Source organism: Arachis hypogaea, chromosome 18 (genome assembly GCF_003086295.3).
Source record: "Arachis hypogaea cultivar Tifrunner chromosome 18, arahy.Tifrunner.gnm2.J5K5, whole genome shotgun sequence".
NCBI lineage: Eukaryota > Viridiplantae > Streptophyta > Magnoliopsida > Fabales > Fabaceae > Arachis > Arachis hypogaea.
Genome location: NC_092053.1, coordinates 52523459 through 52542728, shown reverse-complemented (window position 1 = coordinate 52542728; position 19270 = coordinate 52523459). Strand labels below are relative to the sequence as shown.

At 34.8% G+C, this 19270-nt stretch overlaps 1 protein-coding gene, 1 long non-coding RNA gene and 1 other non-coding gene across 4 annotated transcripts; all 3 read left to right on the top strand.

Moving 5' to 3' along the window:
- The first annotated feature begins 1912 nt into the window (after nucleotides 1-1912).
- Nucleotides 1913-7513, top strand: LOC112772755 (uncharacterized). Of its 2 annotated transcripts, XR_011876447.1 has the most exons (10): nucleotides 1996-2417; nucleotides 2854-2947; nucleotides 3548-3588; nucleotides 3972-4069; nucleotides 4778-4965; nucleotides 5251-5316; nucleotides 5640-5744; nucleotides 6338-6437; nucleotides 6558-6693; nucleotides 7171-7513. It is a non-coding gene; the product is annotated as an uncharacterized lncRNA (long non-coding RNA). The 2 variants fall into 2 exon arrangements; XR_011876446.1 differs by lacking the exon at nucleotides 3972-4069 and having other exon boundaries at nucleotides 1913-2417.
- Nucleotides 7514-10142: 2629 nt separating this feature from the next.
- LOC112770014 (uncharacterized) lies at nucleotides 10143-19155 on the top strand. The gene is made up of 9 exons (XM_025814449.1): nucleotides 10143-10155; nucleotides 16545-16734; nucleotides 16879-16896; nucleotides 16995-17091; nucleotides 17760-17852; nucleotides 18021-18122; nucleotides 18226-18523; nucleotides 18628-18680; nucleotides 19075-19155. Exons 1-9 carry the CDS (start codon nucleotides 10143-10145, stop codon nucleotides 19153-19155), a joined length of 945 nt encoding a protein of 314 aa, XP_025670234.1.
- LOC112773505 (small nucleolar RNA R71) lies at nucleotides 12340-12447 on the top strand. The gene has a single exon (XR_003188052.1). It is a non-coding gene; the product is annotated as a small nucleolar RNA R71 (small nucleolar RNA).
- Nucleotides 19156-19270: the final 115 nt, after the last annotated feature.

The window sequence follows — 19270 nt, the reverse complement described above, 5'->3', positions numbered from 1 at the left end:
CTAATATAGTAGCGCATATTAACAAAATTAAATTATTTGCTTGAAACGGCTTTTAATCTATATGCACGACTTAATAAAATTAAATTATTTGCTTGAAAATTAAATTATTTCACCAACTTAGCTACAGGGTCTATTCTTTTAATCTTGATGCACATTTTATTCTATATTTATTAATTATTGATTTGATCTATTATGTAGATATGCCAAAGCAAAAGAGGTATAAGAATCTACTTAAAGCAGCAGCAGCTGCAAATTCTTCACAAGACAAGTTGGCAGCTTCAAATGCATCATAAGTCAAGTCCGCAGCTGCTACAAATTCCTCCTAAGACACATTGGCAGCTACAAATTTCTCCCGAGACAAGTTGACAGCAGCTGCAAACTCCTCCCGAAACAAGTCGGCAGCAGCTGCAAATTCCTCCCGAGACAAGTTGGCAGCTTCAAATTCCTCCCGGGACAAGTCGGCAGCTGTAAGTTCCTCCCGAGACAAGTTGGCAGCAGCTGCAAGTTCATCCCGAGACAAGTCGGCAGCTTCAAATTCTTTTGAGCCATCATCAGTTGCTCCAACTATATCTGAGCATCCATCCGAACCTAAACGTAAACATTATTGGACTATTGATGCCATACGTATGTATAGATGTTCTATTAGTATCTATAGATGTTCTATTGGACGTGAATCTAAACATTATTGGACTGTTTGTGTGCGAAATTGTGATCTTTACTTCCTTGGTAACGGCGCTAAAAACTTCATACGCACGTTCATATTCTTAATTTTGTTTCACAACTTCGTACAAATAACCAGCAAGTGCACTGGGTTGTCCAAGTAATAAACCTTACGTGAGTAAGGGTCGATCCCACGGAGATTGTCGGTATGAAGCAAGCTATGGTCACCTTGTAAATCTCAGTCAGGCGGATTCAACTGATTTTATGAATTGATAAGTAAAAGATAAATAAAATATAAAATAGGATAGTGGTACTTATGTAATTCATTGGTGAGAATTTCAGATAAGCGTATAGAGATGCTTTCGTTCCTATGAACCTCTGCTTTCCTGCTGTCTTCATCCAATCAATCCTACTCCTTTCCATGGCAAGCTTTGTGTAGGGCATCACCGTTGTCAATGGCTACTTCCCATCCTCTTTGTGAAAATGGTCCGATGCACTGTCACTGCATGGCTAATCATCTGGAGGTTCTCGATCATACTGGAATAGGATTCACCCTCCTTTTGCGTCTGTCACTACGCCCAGTACTCGCGAGTTTGAAATTCGTCACAGCCATCCCTTCCCGGATCCTACTCGGAATACCACAGACAAGGTTTAGACTTTCTGGATCTCAGGAATGGCCATCCATGGGTTCTAACTTATACCACGAAGATTCTAATATCTCAGACTTGGTCCTCTGTATTAGATATCCAAGAGATACTCATTCTAGCTTGTTTGCATGTAGAACGGAAGTGTTTGTCAGGCACGCGTCCATAGGTGAGAATGATGATGAGCGTCACATAATCATCACATTCATCATGTTCTTGGGTGCGAATGGATATCTTAGAATAGGAATAAGCTTGAATTGAATAGAAAAACAGTAGTACTTTATATTAATTCATGAGGAACAGCAGAGCTCCACACCTTAATCTATGGAGTGTAGAAACTCTACCGTTTGAAAATACATAAGTGATAATGGTCCAGGCATGGCCGAATGGCCAGCCCCCATGAAAGTCTAAGATAGCATAAAACTAATCAAAGATGAAAATACAATAGTAAAAAGTCCTATTTATACTAGACTAGCTACTAGGGTTTACAGAAGTAAGTAATTGATGCAGAAATCTACTTCCGGGGCCCACTTGGTGTGTGCTTGGGCTGAGCTTGAAGTTTACATGTGCAGAGGCTTCTTTTGGAGTTGAACGCCAAGTTGTAACATGTTTTTGGCGTTCAACTCTAGTTCGTGACGTGTTTCTGGCATTTCACTACAAAAAAAGAGGCATAAAATGGCAGCAACATAATGGGGGTTCTATAAAACCGCCATTATATTCATATATTTGAGGCGGTTTGTGCGGCTGCCATAATTTGCTTGTAGAAAGCAGCATTTTTTTTGTGCTTTTGGCAGTTTTAAACGCCATTACCTGCTCCTGCTCCTGCTTCACTGGTAAAAAAGTTTTTCTATTTCATTAATAAACGTTGTGCTATTTAATCAAACCTCCATCGCAATGTGAGAAACCAAGAAGAAACTCCATGGCAACATGAGATCTGCAATCTCATCCACGAGGCTCTCCTCTGGCGGCAAGCTCCTCCATCAACGCTTTTCTTCCAGCTGCGATCTCCTCCATCAACGTTTCACTTCAATTGATGGATCTGCTGTGTGATTTTTCCTGCTCCACCGTGTTGACCTCTGTGAAGCTTCTCCTTCTCCATCTTCGTTGAAATAGGTTTATATACAAATTCACATTCTCTTCTTTTAATTACTCATATTTTGTTTTGCAAATTGTTACTACTTCTATTTCTGTAATTTTAGGTTTTGATTTTCTTCCTTGTTAGCAGAGATTGGGGCTAAGATCTTCATGTAATTTCTTCGATTTTTTCTTACATGCATGTATACAAATTTGCATTCTCTTTGCGGTTTTGATTTGTAAATATGCTCTCGGTTGGTGCTTTACTGATTTGCATAGCACGTGTTTGATGAATTGCTTGAATACTTATTTTTTTGTCTATGCATTTATTCAATCATTGTTGTATGTCGCATATCTCTTTTGCAGATATATCAACAAATTCTTTTATTAGCTTGAAACATGTTTTTGTGCTTTGTTAAGTTATTTGCTTTAGAGAACAATGAAATTGTTAACAATGAGGTTGTTTTATGTGCAGGTGATGAAGATAAATTGATTTGGAACTATTTAGAAGATGGAAGCTACTTAAATAAGAACCAGTTGAAGATAGACATCATCTTTTCATTCATCTGGTGAGTATTAACATGCTGAACTTAAATAGTACTTGTGACCTTGAAATAATTAGTTTAAATTTAGTATTAGCATGCAGTTTTCTTATCATCAGAGGTTGCTGCAGTAGCTGCAAGAGCTTTAACGCCAAAGCAACATGGTCCTGGTGGTTTACCACTTTCACTCACGAAGTAACTCACACAAGACTTTAGGTTCTTAATCACATCACTGCATGATGAAATTGTAGCCTCAGAACTAGTTACTGAGGTCACTAAAATCATAAGAACACATGCATAGCAGCAACTGAACCGTGGGGATAATGAGATAGTTTTTTATTTCTGCTATTATTTTCTTAGTTGTTATTTCTTCAAGAATTGTATATGATTTTACGGTTCATATAAGTTTAATTAGTTTGCGATGATGACTTAATGATTAGATTAAAAGTTATATAGATTCATAATAAAATAGAATTGTTTAATTACAACATAAGTTTGGGCTTTGATTTACATTTATGTTTGATTGTAGTTGGATACATACTTTAGTTCTTTCAAATCCTTGATCTCTTGCTCAACTTTGTTCTTCTTTCATTTTATTTATTTATTTTTTTGGTTTCCATTATGCAGAGCATAATATAATCGAAGCCAACGAAGCATTGAATTCTAAGGTTAGCAACTTCATTGTAAATCTGAGTTCCCTTTGATTTATTTGACAGATTTTGGTAATTTTTCTTTTGGTGCTGTGATGGGTGATTTAGAAGATTTGAAGTTTGATTATCACTATAAGAAAGTGTTTGATGATAGCATTACCGAGTGGTAAAATGAAGAGATATTTTAGTGTATGGTTTGTTTAGAAGACATTGAACTTGTCACGGCATTAAGAAGGAATTGGCTTTTAATGTTGTTATTGTTTAATAATTTTCTTCTACTCCTTTGTTCCCTGATTATTGAGTGTTAGTTAATGCTAGTAATATATACCCTTTGATAAAACTGTTGAGTGATTATATTGATTTTAATGAATCTGTTGGTGATCATTTTTCATGTAAAACAGGATTTAGATCTTCTTCAACTCTTGTTGCTAGCTACTTTACTTTAAAAGTTTCAATTTTTAATATTTGCTGGGAAAGAAAAAAGAAAGAAAATTATCAGGTAAGCTTAGTATTATATTTATTGGGCCTCTATTTGAAATATAATTTATATATTTTTCCTTGTTGCAATATTTCCTCTTATTCTTTTGTACCTTACGGCTCAATTCTACTACTACTGCTTTCTGCACTGTCAAAAACCCAAAAAGATGATTTCTATGTATTGTGACACCAAGTCAAAGCTGTGCTGTTCGTATATATAATCCTATATACATATTCATGCTTCTATGCTATGTATTAATGTTCCTATATATAATTCTATATATATGTGTGTGTGTGTGTGTGTGTGTGTGTGATGCACATAAATAAATTACAATTAGCTATGTATTAATTTTCTTTGCTTCTATGCTATATTTTTTGGCATCTGACTAAGATTGTTAGTATGTCTATGTCATCATGCATTCATGCTCATTATATCCAAATAATAATCATCCATCAATATACATAGTATTGTTTATATATGTTATTGGCCAGCATCCATTTGGAATAGAGTCATTTATTTTATGCGAAATGCCATTATTAGTATCTAAAATAACCTTATGTTGTTCAGTGTTCAGTAATGAAAAAATTTTGGCTCCCATTCTTTTTCTTGTACACAGATTTTTTAACCCAATTTCTCAAAGCAATTTTTTTAACTAGTATCTTAAATCACAGGCTACTTTTATATTTATATGTATCTATATCTTGATCTATACATTTTGCTACTTTTCAGTATAAAGAGATCAACAATGAATGAAGTGATAGCTCAACTTCAACATGCCCTGGCACTGCAAGAGGAGGCAGATTCCAACACAAGTGGTGATTATAACTTGTTATCTGTGACCTTTGATCCTTCGGTTGGAGGAAGCATATATTATTAAGAACATTGCAAGTGTGAAAAGGGATTGAGAATTGAAAAAGGTAAATATTATATGAATAGCCTGTAATAATGTGAACTGTTTATATTGTTATATACTTTTTGGTAATTTTTTAATTAGATCTTTATGTATAACTAGATGGTAAAAGATAATAATAATGTTCTAGGTACCATTGTAATGATCAATGATTTGATAATACTTTATGTAAAAGATGAATAATAGAACACAGAGCAAGGTGGTTTTTGGAATCAACAAATTTTCCATCTGTAGCATATGTTTTGTTGCTTGTGATCTGTATGATTATCATTGTGATCTTCTACTTATACAGAAGCGAAGAGACAGGATCAATGAGAAGATGCGTGCATTGCAAGATCTCATACCAAACTGCAATAAGGTTTACTCTTTCATTTTCACTTTTGTTATGCGGACCAGAGAATTTTCATAAGCATAATAGAATATTTATTATCACTAAATTTTAACTTGAAGCAAAAATATTATAGAATGACAGCAATAGATGTCAATATTTAAGCTTCACGTTTGTTTGGAAGGTTCAGTTCTCAAATTGAATATCAAGCATGCCCTCTCACTAAAATTCATAAAAAAAAAAAAGCTAAAGTTCAATACCTTAAACATAAACTAATTGCAGTGATCAATGGCTTTTCTACTGCTAATTTTTTCTACTGATAAATAACACGCTGATTGAAAATTATTGAATAGGGTTTGATGTGGGAGAACTCTCAGAAGAGAGTCTGGATGATTGGGAAGGTTTAGATGCATCAGCAGCACACATAGCTAACTTGCTGTCAACAGAACCAGCTGATGGTAACAAATTTTTCAGGCCTAAATATGTTATATTTCATACCTGAATCAATCATAAGCTAGATTATCAGGATCTATTAGTAATATGGTTATTGTGCAGTTATAAGAAATTTTCATATTAGAATTGCTAATTTAAGATAGTAGATTTCAGACTAAAGTGTAATAAATTTCTTGATTAAATTTATTTGTGTTGTCCAAGTTAATGGTTTAACTAGTTTACTATTAATTGTTAACTCTTTGATTCTTTTTTTTTCTTTTCTTGATTTTGGTTTGGGTTCCATCGAATTTTGTATAGTTTTTTTTTCCTTCTTCACTCGTTGCCATTTAATAAAAATCATCATATAAACTATTAACTTTAATGATAATCTAATATTTCTTCAACCTTTAGCCACCACTAATATATTTTGTGCATATAACTGACAACAAGATCTCTTTGATAAATTTGTATATTGTTCACATTACATTTTTTTTGTGCAAACATGGCTTTTGGTTTCAGCGCAAGCATCCCCTGTAGTTTAACTTCCATCATTTTCATTTCTTCCCTTTTTCTGGACAGTTGAAATAGGATTAAGACATTATGCCTTTAACATGTGCAGGGAAAATTGTTCGCTCTCCTCATGGTGTCATGCATGGGAAAAGCTCTTTGGTGTATTATGATGAGAAAGGAGAAGATGGATTATTTGCCGGATTATCAAAGTAGGGATTCATTGATATTATTTATAAAATTCGATTTTTGTATTCTGATTTGTTTGATTTTTTCTATTTTCTATTTTTGAGTTGTGTCATTAGTTGGCCTTACCGCGCCGTTATTTTCAGTCCTTTCTTAGCTGGTAGATATCACAGCCTTTTAATCGAAAAGGAGAGTTTTCCTCATAAAGAACTTGAGGTGACAGCCTGGACTGAGGATGGTCTTATAATGGCAGCTCGTCATAAGAAGTATAAGCATCTACAGGTAACACCCTATTCCTTATATGGGGATTTCTTTTGATCAGATCAAGAAAAGATTCATCGCCATTCTCTTAAATTCAGGAAAATAGTGTAATCTGGTTTTTAATTTTGATATGGAGTTTAGCTGACAGCTTTTGAAATATTTTGAAATTTCGTGGACCTGAATTTAGAGTTTGTAGAGATCTTTGTAATCATCACTTTTGTTTAATATGTGCTTTGTTACTATTTTAATGTCCGAGAAGTCAATTTGGGTATAATACACTACAAAGGTACATAGCACGAGTTAATAAATCAGTACGTCTGTGTAGACGTTAAACTGTGCTGCATATTAAAATATAAACTCAATTGAGAATTTGATGTTTGAAAAGGTGAATGTACAAATCAAGAATTTACTCTCTGGCATTGAAGGGGTTATTTTGGTTGTTCATGCTTTTATTAACCGGCAATTCTATGCTAAAGTTTAAGTTCTTCAAAATTTCAGGGTGTGCAATTTCATCCAGAGAGCATTATAACAACCGAAGGAAAGGAAATTGTTCAAAACTTTATCAAACTCATTGAGAGAAAGGAGGCTGGTGGTTCATGAAAATGTTTAGTGCTGAATCTTAATGCATTGCAACATTTGTGGTGTGATGACCACATACATGAAAGGGAAAACAGTTTAAGAAATTTATTGGCAAAACTATAAGATAGGATTTTATTAATTAAATAGCAATTAGCAAATATCAGGTTGGAATGAAATTGATTCACTATACTATAAGCGATAAATGTGATTGTTGTAGACCTACAAATTGATTCAATAATAAAAAATTATATATTATATTAAATATTTTATTTATGAGTTATATAATATTTCATTTATGGATTATGATTTTTTGCTATTGTGAAATTTTAATCACAAAATTATTCATTTAACGCGATAAAAATAGCAGTAAAAATTATTTTTTTAAACGATAAAAAATGTTACTGTCATGGTAAAATGGCAGTTCAAAAATACCATTTTAACCAACCAAAACACTACTGTCATGATAAAAATGGCGGTTCAAAAATGCCGTTTTAACCAACCAAAACGCCACTCTGTCAGGGTAATAATGGCGGTTCAAACCGCCGTTTTAACCTATCCAAAAACCGCTATTTTAACCCTGGAAATAGCGGCGGTTAGAACTGCCGTTTTAACCAACCAAAATGCCACTCTGTCAGGGTAATAATGACGGTACAAACCACCATTTTAACCTATCCAAGAATCACCATTTTAACCTTGGAAATAACGGCGGTTTTGAACCGCCGTTTTAACCTATTCAAAAACCGCCGTTTTAACTCAGGGAATTGTGACGGTTTTCATAAAACCATCGTAATAACCAGAATGGCGCCCAGAATTACGTCGCTTTATGAAACCGCCATTATTGGTAATAATGGCGGTTCAAACTGCCGTAAATACCCAAAAAAACCGCCGTTTTTACCAGAATTTTTTGTAGTGTTTGACTCCAGAATGTAGCATAGAACTGGCGTTCAACACCAGTTTGCGTCGTATAAACTCGAGCAAAGTATGAACTATTATATATTGCTGGAAAGCCCTAGATGTCTACTTTCCAACGCCATTGAGAGCGTGCCATTTGGAGTTCTGTAGCTCCAGAAAATCCACTTTGAGTGCAGGGAGGTCAGAATCCAACAGCATCTGCAGTCCTTCTTCAACCTCTGAATATGATTTTTGCGCAAGTCCCTCGATTTCAGCCAGAAAATACCTGAAATAACAGAAAAACACACAAACTCATAGTAAAGTCTAGAAATGTAAATTTAGCATAAAAACTAATAAAAACATCCCTAAAAGTAACTAGATCCTACTAAAAATATACTAAAAACAATGCCAAAAAGCGTATAAATTATCCGCTCATCACAACACCAAACTTAAATTGTTGCTTGTCCCCAAGCAACTGAAAATCAAATAGGATAAAAAGAAGAGAATATACTATAAATTTCAAACTATCAATGAAACTTAGCTCCAATCAGATGAGCGGGACTTGTAGCTTTTTTCCTCTTGAATAGTTTTGGCATCTCACTTTATCCATTAAAGTTCAGAATGATTGGCATCTATAGGAACTCAGAGTTCAGATAGTGTTATTGATTCTCCTAGTTCAGTATGTTAATTCTTAAACACAGCTACTTTATGAGTCTTGGCCGTGGCCCTAAGCACTTTGTTTTCCAGTATTACCACCGGATACATAAATGCCACAGACACATAACTGGGTGAACCTTTTCAGATTGTGACTCAGCTTTGCTAAAGTCCCTAATTAGAGGTGTCCAGGGTTCTTAAGCACACTCTGTTTTTGCTTTGGACCTTGACTTTAACCGCTCAGTCTCAAGTTTTCACTTGCCACCTTCACGCCACAAGCACATGGTTAGGGACAGCTTGGTTTAGCTGCTTAGGCCAGGATTTTATTCCTTTAGGCCCTCCTATCCACTTATGCTCAAAGCCTTGGATCCTTTTTGTTACCCTTGCCTTTTGGTTTTAAGGGCTACTGGCTTTTTGCTCTTGCCTTTTGGTTTTAAGAGCTTTTGGCTTTTTCTGCTTGCTTTTTCTTTTTCTCTCTCTTTTTTTTTTTGCTATCTTTTTTTCGCAAGCTTTTGTATATTTACTACTTTTTCTTGCTTCAAGAATCAATTTTATAATTTTTTAGATTATCAGATAACATTTCTCCTTTTTCCTTATTCTTCAAGAGCCAACATATTTAACATTCATAAACAACAATTTCAAAAGACATATGCACTGTTCAAGCATTCATTTAGAAAACAAAAAGTATTGTCACCACATCAAAATAATTAAACTAGTTTCAAGGATGAATTTGAAACCATGTACTTCTTGTTCTTTTGTAATTAAAACATTTTTCATTCAAGAGAGGTGATAGATTCATATTCACTACTTTAAGGCATAGACACTTGAATACTAATGATCATGTAATAAGACACAAATATAGATAAACATTTAACATAAAAACGAAAAAAAGAAAATATAAGAACAAGGAATGAGTCCACCTTAGTGATGGTGGCGTTTTCTTCTTGAGGAACCAATGATGTCCTTGAGCTCTTCTATGTCTCTTCCTTGTCTTTGTTGCTCCTCCCTCATTGCTCTTTGATCTTCTCTAATTTCATGGAGGATGATGGAGTGCTCTTGATGTTCCACCCTTAGTTGTCCCATGTTGGAACTTAATTCTCCTAGGGAGGTGTTGATTTGCTCCCAAAAATTCTGTGGAGGAAAGTGCATCCCTTGAGGCATTAGTGGTTATGAAAAAAAAGCAATGCTTTTTCCACACCAAACTTAAAATGTTTGCTCGTCCTTGAGCAAAAGAAGAAAGAAAGGATGAGAAGAAGAAGAAATGGATGTGAGTGGTGAAGAGGTGATGGGGAAGAGAGATTGAGGTGATTGGTGAAGGGTTCTTTGGGAAAGGGTGAGATAGGATTATGAGGAGGGAAGGTGAGTGGAGGTATGTGGGGATCCTATGGGGTCCACAGATCCTGAGGTGTCAAGGATTTACATCCCTGCACCAATTAGGCATGTAAAATGCCTTTGCATGCATTTATGGCGTTTAAACGCCGAGGTGATGCTTGTTCTGGGCGTTCAACGCCCATATGCAGCATATTTCTGGCGTTGAACGCCAGCTCCATGCTTGTTTCTGGCGTTCAGCGCCAGCTCCATGCTCTGTTCTAGCGTTGAACGCCAGCCAGATGCTCCTTACTGGCGTTTAAACGCCAGTAAGTCCTTCCTCTAGGGTGTGATTTTTCTTCTGCTGTTTTTGATTCTGTTTTTAATTTTTGTATTTATTTTGTGACTCTACACGATCATGAACCTAATAAAACATGAAAGAACAATAAAAATAAAAATAAAATTAGATAAATAATAATTGGGTTGCATCCCAACAAGCGCTTCTTTAATGTCAATAGCTTGACAGTGGGTTCTCACGGAGCCACACAGGTGATCAGGTCAATTTTATAGACTTCCAACACCAAACTTAGAGTTTGGATGTGGGGATTCAACACCAAACTTAGAGTTTGGCTGGGGCCTCCCAACACCAAACTTAGAGTTTGATTGTGGGGGCTTTATTTAACTCTGTACTGAGAGAAGCTTGTCATGCTTCCTCTCCATGGTTACAGAAGGAGATCCTTGAGTTTTAAATACAAGGTTGTCCTCATTCAGTTGAAGGACCAACTCTCCTCTGTCCACATCAATCACAGCTTTTGTTGTGGCCAGGAAGGGTCTTCCAAGGATGATGGATTCATCCTCATCCTTCCCAGTATCTAGGATTATGAAATCAGCAGGGATGTAAAGGCCTTTAACCTTTACTACCACGTCCTCTACTAGTCCATAAGCCATTTTCATGGATTTGTCTACCATCTCTAATGAGAAATTGGCAGCCTGTACCTCAAGGATTCCCAGATTCTCCATTACAGAGAGTGGCATGAGGTTTATCCCTGACCCAAGGTCACACAGAGCCTTCTCAAAGGTCATGGTGCTTATGGTACAAGGTATTAGGAACTTTCCATGATCCTGTTTCTTCTGAGGCAATGTCAGTTGATCCAGATCACTCAGTTCATTGATGAGCAAGGGAGGTTCATCTTCCGAAGTCTCATTACCAAATAATTTGGTATTCAGCTTCATGATTGCACCAAGGTCCTTGGCAACTTGCTCTTTAGTAACATCCTCATTCTCTTCAGAAGAAGAATACTCATCAGAGCTCATGAAGGGCATAAGAAGGTTCAATGGAATCTCTATGGTCTCTGGATGAGCCTCAGATTCCTTTGGTTCCTCAGAAGGGAACTCCTTCTTGCTTGAGAGACGTCCCATGAGGTTATCCTCAGTGGGGTTTACGTCCTCTCTGTCCTCCATGCATTCAGCCATATTGATTATATCAATGGCCTTGCACTCTCTCTTTGGATTCTCTTCTGTATTGCTTGGGAGAGTACTAGAAGGTGTTTCAGTGATTTTCTTACTCAGCTGGCCCACTTGTGCCTCCAAATTTCTTATGAAGGACCTTGTTTCACTCATGAAACTTAGAGTGGCCTTGGACAGATCAGAGACTAAGTTTGCTAAATTAGAGGTATTTTGTTCAGAGTTCTCTGTCTGTTGCTGAGAAGATGATGGAAAAGGCTTGCTATTGCTGAGCCTGTTTCTTCCACCATTATTAAAGCCTTGTTGAGGCTTTTGTTGATCCTTCCATGAGAAATTTGGATGATTTCTCCATGATGAATTATAGGTGTTTCCATAAGGTTCACCCATGTAATTTACCTCTGCTATTGCAGGGTTTTCAGGATCATAAGCTTCTTCTTCAGAAGATGCCTCTTTAGTACTGTTGGATGCATTTTGCCATCCATTCAGACTTTGGGAAATCATGTTGACTTGCTTAGTCAACACTTTGTTCTGGGCCAATATGGCATTCAGAGCATCAATTTCAAGAACTCCCTTCTTCTGAGGCGTCCCATTATTCACGGAATTTCTCTCAGAAGTATACATGAATTGATTATTTGCAACCATGTCAATAAGTTCTTGAGCTTCTGCAGGCGTTTTCTTTAGGTGAATGGATCCACCTGCAGAATGGTCTAGTGACATCTTGGAGAACTCAGACAGACCATAATAGAATATATCCAGAATGGTCCATTCTGAAAGCATGTCAGGAGGACACCTTTTGGTCATCTGCTTGTATCTTTCCCAAGCTTCATAGAGGGATTCACCATCTTTTTGCTTGAAGGTCTGAACATCCACTCTAAGCTTGCTCAGCTTTTGAGGAGGAAAGAACTTAGCCAAGAAGGCCATGACCAGCTTATCCCAAGAGTTCAGGCTATCTTTAGGTTGTGAGTCCAACCATGTTCTAGCTCTGCCTCTTACAGCAAAAGGGAAAAGCATGAGCCTGTAGACTTCAGGATCTACTCCATTAGTCTTAATAGTCTCACAGATTTGCAGGAACTCAGTTAAAAACTGGTAGGGATCTTCTGATGGAAGTCCATGGAATTTGCAGTTCTATTGCATTAGAGCAACTAATTGAGGTTTCAGCTCAAAATTGTTTGCTACAATGGTGGGGATTGAGATGCTTCTTCCATCAAACTTGGAAGTAGGTGTAGTATAATCACCAAGCATCCTCCTTGCATTATTATTATTTTCGGCTGCCATCTCCTCTTCCTTTTCGAAAATTTCTGTAAGGTTATCTCTGGATTGTTGTATTTTAGCTTCTCTCAGTTTCCTCTTCAGAGTCCTTTCAAGTTCAGGGTCTGCTTCAACAAGAATGTTCTTGTCCTTGCTCCTGCTCATATGAAAAAGGAGGGAACAGAAAATAATAATAATAGGGATCCTTTTTACCACAGTATAGAGGTTCCCTTGTGTAAGTAGAAGAAAAGAAGGATAAGAATAAAGAAGAGAAGAATTCAAACTCAGAGGAGAAGAAGGGGTTCAAATTTTGGGTGAGGAGAAATGTTAGTAGATGAATAAATAAATAGAAGGAGATTAGAGATGAGAGAAGAATTCAAAAATTTAACAAAATAAAATAAAAATATTTTAAATTTAAATCTAAAATTCGAAAATTAAAATTGAAATTAAATTAAAATTAAAACAATTTGTTAATTAAAATGAAATTTTGAAAAAAGAGGGAAGGGATTTTCGAAAATTAAAGGTAGAGAGTTAGTTGGGCAGTTTTGAAAAAGATAAGAAACAACAAAAAGTTAATTAGTTAGTTGAAAAAGATTTGAAAATCAATTTTGAAAAGATAATAAGATAAGAAGTTAGAAGAGATATTTTAAAATAAAATTTTTGAAAAAGATAAGATTTAAAAAGATATGATAGAAATTTATTTTAAAAATAGATATGATTAAAAAGATATGATTGAAAAGATATGATTGAAAAGATATTAAGAAGATTTGAAGATTAAATTTGAAAAGATAAGAAGTTAGAAAAAGATTTTGAAATCAAAGTTTGAAAAGATATGATTGAAAGAGATTTGTTTGAAAAAGATTTGAAATTTTAAAATCAAAATTAATGACTTGACTCACAAGTAATCACAAGATATGATTCTAGAACTTAAAGGTTGAATCTTTCTTACTAGGCAAGTAACAAACTTGAAATTTTTGAATCAAAACATTAATTGTTGATAATATTTTCGAAATTTATGAGGTAAAATTAAGAAAAATAAAAAAGTTTTGATTTTTGAAAAAGGTTTTGAAAAAGATAAGATTTTCAAATTGAAAATTTGATTTGACTCATAAGGAACAACTAGATTTTAAAAAATTTTGAAAAAGTCAACTCAAATTTTCGAAAATTTATGAGAGAAAAAGGGGAAGATATTTTTTTATTTTTTTATTTTTTTTAATTATAAGAGAGAAAAACATAAAAAATGACTCACAACATGAAAATTATGAATCAAAACACATGATGCATGCAAGAACACTATGAATGTCAAGATGAACACCAAGAACACTTTGAAGATCATGATGAACATCAAGAACATGTGTTTGAAAAATTTTTGATGCAAAGAAAACATACAAGACACCAAACTTAGAAATCTTTAATGCTTAGACACTATGAATGCAAAGATGCACATGAAAAACAACAAAAGACACAAAATAAGAAAACATCAAGATCAAACAAGAAGACTTACCAAGAACAACTTGAAGATCATGAAGAACACTATGAATGCATGAATTTTCGAAAAATGCATAAATTTTTAGAAAAAAATGCAATTGACACCAAACATAAAAATTGACTCAAGACTCAAACAAGAAACACAAAATATTTTTTATTTTTATGATTTTATAATTTTTTTTGAAAATAAAACGAAAAAGAAAATTACCTAATCTGAGCAACAAATGAACCGTCAGTTGTCCAAACTCGAACAATCCCCGGCAATGGCGCCAAAAACTTGGTGTGCGAAATCGTGATCTTTACTTCCTTGGTAACGGCGCTAAAAATTTCATACGCACGTTCATATTCTTAATTTTGTTTCACAACTTCGTACAACTAACCAGCAAGTGCACTAGGTCGCCAAATAATAAACCTTACGTGAGTAAGGGTCGATCCCACGGAGATTGTCGGTATGAAGCAAGCTATGGTCACCTTGTAAATCTCAGTCAGGCGGAGTCAACTGATTTTATGAATTGATAAGTAAAAGATAAATAAAATATAAAATAGGATAGTGGTACTTATGTAATTCATTGGTGAGAATTTCAGATAAGCATATAGAGATGCTTTCGTTCTTCTGAACCTCTGCTTTCCTGCTGTCTTCATCCAATCAATCCTACTCCTTTCCATGGCAAGCTTTGTGTAGGGCATCACCGTTGTCAATGGCTACTTCCCATCCTCTCTGTGAAAATGGTCCGATGCGCTGTCACTGCATGGCTAATCATCTGGAGGTTCTCGATCATACTGGAATAGGATTCACCCTCCTTTTGCGTCTGTCACTACGCCCAGTACTCGCGAGTTTGAAGTTCGTCACAGCCATCCCTTCCCAGATCCTACTCGGAATACCACAGACAAGGTTTAGACTTTCCGGATCTCAGGAATGGCCATCCATGGGTTCTAACTTATACCACGAAGATTCTAATATCTCAGACTCGGTCCTCTGTATTAGATATCCAAGAGATACTCATTCTAGCTTATTTGCATGTAGAACGGAAGTGTTTGTCAGGCACGCGTTCATAGGTGAGAATGATGATGAGTGTCACATAATCATCACATTCATCATGTTCTTGGGTGCGAATGGATATCTTAGAATAGGAATAAGCTTGAATTGAATAGAAAAACAGTAGTACTTTGTATTAATTCATGAGGAACAACAGAGCTCCACACCTTAATCTATGGAGTGTAGAAACTCTACCATTTGAAAATACATAAGTGATAATGGTCCAGGCATGGCCGAATGGCCAGCCCCCATGAAAGTCTAAGATATCATAAAACTAATCAAAGATGAAAATACAATAGTAAAAAGTCCTATTTATACTAGACTAGCAACTAGGGTTTACAGAAGTAAGTAATTGATGCAGAAATCCACTTCCGGGGCCCACTTAGTGTGTGCTTGGGCTGAGCTTGAAGTTTACACGTGCAGAGGCTTCTTTTGGAGTTGAACGCCAAGTTGTAACATGTTTTTGGCGTTCAACTCTGGTTTGTGACGTGTTTCTGGCGTTTGACTCCAGAATGCAGCGTCTAAACTCGAGAAAAGTATAGACTATTATATATTGATGGAAAGCCCTGGATGTCTAGTTTCCAACGCCGTTGAGAGCGCTCCATTTGGAGTTCTGTAGCTCCTGAAAATCCACTTTGAGTGCAGGGAGGTCAGAATTCAACAGCATCTGCAGTCCTTCTTCAACCTCTGAATCTGATTTTTGCTCAAGTCCCTCAATTTCAGCCAGAAAATACCTGAAATCACAGAAAAATACACAAACTCATAGTAAAGTCCAAAAATGTGAATTTAGCATAAAAACTAATAAAAACATCCCTAAAAGTAACTAGATCCTACTAAAAATATACTAAAAACAATGCCAAAAAGCGTATAAATTATCCGCTCATCAACTGTTGATGCCATAGGTATGTATAGATGTTCTATTAGTATTTTTAGATGTATAGATGTTGTATATGAATTAGTTTGAAAGGATTGAAAATAGAAATTGAATTCTGTGATACCCTTAGCTAGTTATTGGCAAGGTGGTTTCTTGAAATTATTATAAGCAGTTTATATTATATATGATGAAGAAAAGAAGGTTGCTGTCCACTTTATATATGTTGCCTTATCTACTTATGTTGCTGTCCAACATACAACGTAAATTTTATTTATTTTATTCTTTAGTCGCTCATTTATTCATTTATTTATACTCATTTGTCTATTTTAGATGAATACGAAGATAGTACACGCCTTCATTTATTAGCAAAGGATGTGCATAATTTGCCAGAAGGTTTGCACATAGTTGTCAATTTTGATAAAGATCATGCAGCAATAGAAGAAGTAGCTGGACTTTTTGCAGGAGTTTGTGGGCAATTGGCCACTAATTGTGTAGCATTTCCAATCAGTTTTGAAAAGTGGTCAGACATTCTAGCAAGCTTTTTTGAAAATCAATGGAATATTTTTTCCTAGTAAGAAGATTACTCAAACTCTAAAGCTTATTTCTTTGCCATTATTTAATTATATTTGCTGGTTAATATACTTTCTTTGTTATAATATTGAAGGTTCGATTTTGCTTCAAAGTGAGTGATAACTTGGCCAAACAATTTTTGCTCTAATCGCTTGGCAAAAAATGGAGGGAACATAGGATAAAGCTTTGGAATGATTTTTATGATCCGAGGTTGAGTAAAACCGATATCATAAATAATGCACCAGAAGATATTGCTCCTGATCAATTGGCTTTATTTGTAGAATATCATTTGAAGCCTGAAACACAAGTAAGTACTTACTCTCCTAGTTAAATGTTGTCCTTTTTGATAGCCTTTGGAATACATATAATTGAATATGAATTAGTCAATGTTGTTGAAGAGTGATTTTGATTTCTGGGTGCCTTTAGAGTTGCTAGAGGTTCTGATCTTTATTTTTACAATTGAACTATTGGCTACAGGGCAGTCTTAAATAGTGGTACAATCTCTGTTTATTTTAGTCCTAAATTGCCTTGGTTAGTGCACATTTTTATCCTATTTAAGTCAGTTTTGAAAGATGATGGTTCTTGCGGTAAACATGCAGAAGTGAATATTGCTATAAATTTACATAATTTAGTATTTTTATGTAGTCATCTTTCATGCAAATGTAATCATGAACTGTAAGCTCGTACAGATAATTCTTCTGTAAATGCTATCCTTTTCATTTGATGCAACCAATAGCTGGTCTAAACTCGTCTATATTCTATGCTAGTTGCCCTCTGCAATTGAAGAGTGGTTGTTATCATAGTTGTTCATGTGTATTCACTTCGGTTTCCCATTATTAACTAAACAAACTAATGTAATAATATCTAGTCTATAAATTATACTTTTAATATCTAATCAAAGTAATTTATTACATTTGATCTTTCAAAAATGTGAATTGACCCTACTATTTAATTGTATCCAAATTCAACTTGCAGAAACTTTGTAAGAGGAATCAAGAAATCTGGCAAAAACAAATAATTACTCATACTTCAGGTGCTAAATCAATTGCAAGAAGAAGAGCTGAATTGGTAATCAATTAATGCATGCATATCTGATCTATCTCAAATATAATGCATGCATCATCTCTTAATTTTCTGCATATCTAATCTATCTCAAGTAATAATTAGATGAATGATATATACATGATTGAGGCTGCTATTTTTTGATCGAGTCTTTCTACTTTTCTTAAATTTTAGACGAAAGAGACAGGAATAGAAGTTAGTAGGGTTCAAACGTGGGACATCACTCACAAGAAAATAGATGGTAGTTATGTTAATGAAAATGCTAAAGAAATAGCGGTAAGACTAAAGTGCAATAAGTAACTTGTTTGTATTTCCTTTTCTTTCTTTTTTATAAGATAATGCTATTTTTTATTCTTTCTCTTTCTTTTTATATATATAGGAGAAGATTGAAGTACATAGCAGCCAACAACCAATGGAATCAACTGTTAATTCTCCTCTTGATGCTCTTGGAGTAGTTTTTGGGAAAAAGCACCCTGGTCGTGTTCGAGGTTTAGGTATGGGAGCTGTTCCAACAGTTGCTTTCAAGAACAACACTACAAGGATTAGTCAAATGAATTTAGGTTCTTCAAATGATGCTGGCACATCATCTAATTGTGGTCCAAATGTGCAAGAAGAGTTGGATATCGTTAAAGCGCAATTGCAAGAGCTAGTCTCCTATATTGCTTCTAAGGAAGGAGGTAAAATTCCAATACAATTGGCTGGAATGTTCCCCACTCAACAAATTTTATAGGTACAAATACAATTATCCTCTTTTTTTTCCTTTGCTTTATTCTCCTTGCAGTTGTAATGCTTGGAAATAATGTTGATACAAAAAGTATTACAACAATGATAGGTGTAACTTCAATTTAAAACCATGATTTCTGCACTAGCTTGTGCTCATTAACAAAAAATTCTCAGCAATATTGATGCTTGTGGGGCATGAAAATATAGGGAGCGGTTTGCATGCATGGATGATGAGTTAGTTTGCTTATTTAATTGTTGATTAATGAATAAGAAGGTTATCTCACAGTGATAAGCATATGAATTTTCTTCAGAGATCAGAATTAATTAGCATATGATTTTTTTTAATTTAATGTGTATGATGAGTGTTTGAAATATTTCTCATATTTAATTTGCTCTTATATGTGAATTTTTTAGATGAATTCAAATTCATAAATATCCACTTATCATTAATATATACCTTTTTCTTGCATTTCTTGTCCTCATAATAATTATATTTTTATTGTAGGGATTGGATCAGGAGAATGAGATTCCATCACCAAAAGAGTTAGGAAGTAGGTCTTCTGGAGCAAGCAACAAGGAAGCATGACCTTGCTTGATATGTTTAGACGTATATTAAGGAGTATATTAAGGATTATATGTTAAGACGTATTATTAAAAAAATATTACTTTGATACTTTGTTTTTGGATTATGACATTTCAAT

What these genes read in the sequence shown, in the direction of transcription:
- LOC112770014 (XM_025814449.1), top strand. An exon ending in CAAGAAGAAGAGCTGAATTG is followed by an intron (nt 17,853 to 18,020) that starts GTAATCAATTAA and finishes CTTAAATTTTAG; the next exon opens with ACGAAAGAGACAGGAATAGA. An exon ending in TATTGCTTCTAAGGAAGGAG is followed by an intron (nt 18,524 to 18,627) that starts GTAAAATTCCAA and finishes TTCTCCTTGCAG; the next exon opens with TTGTAATGCTTGGAAATAAT.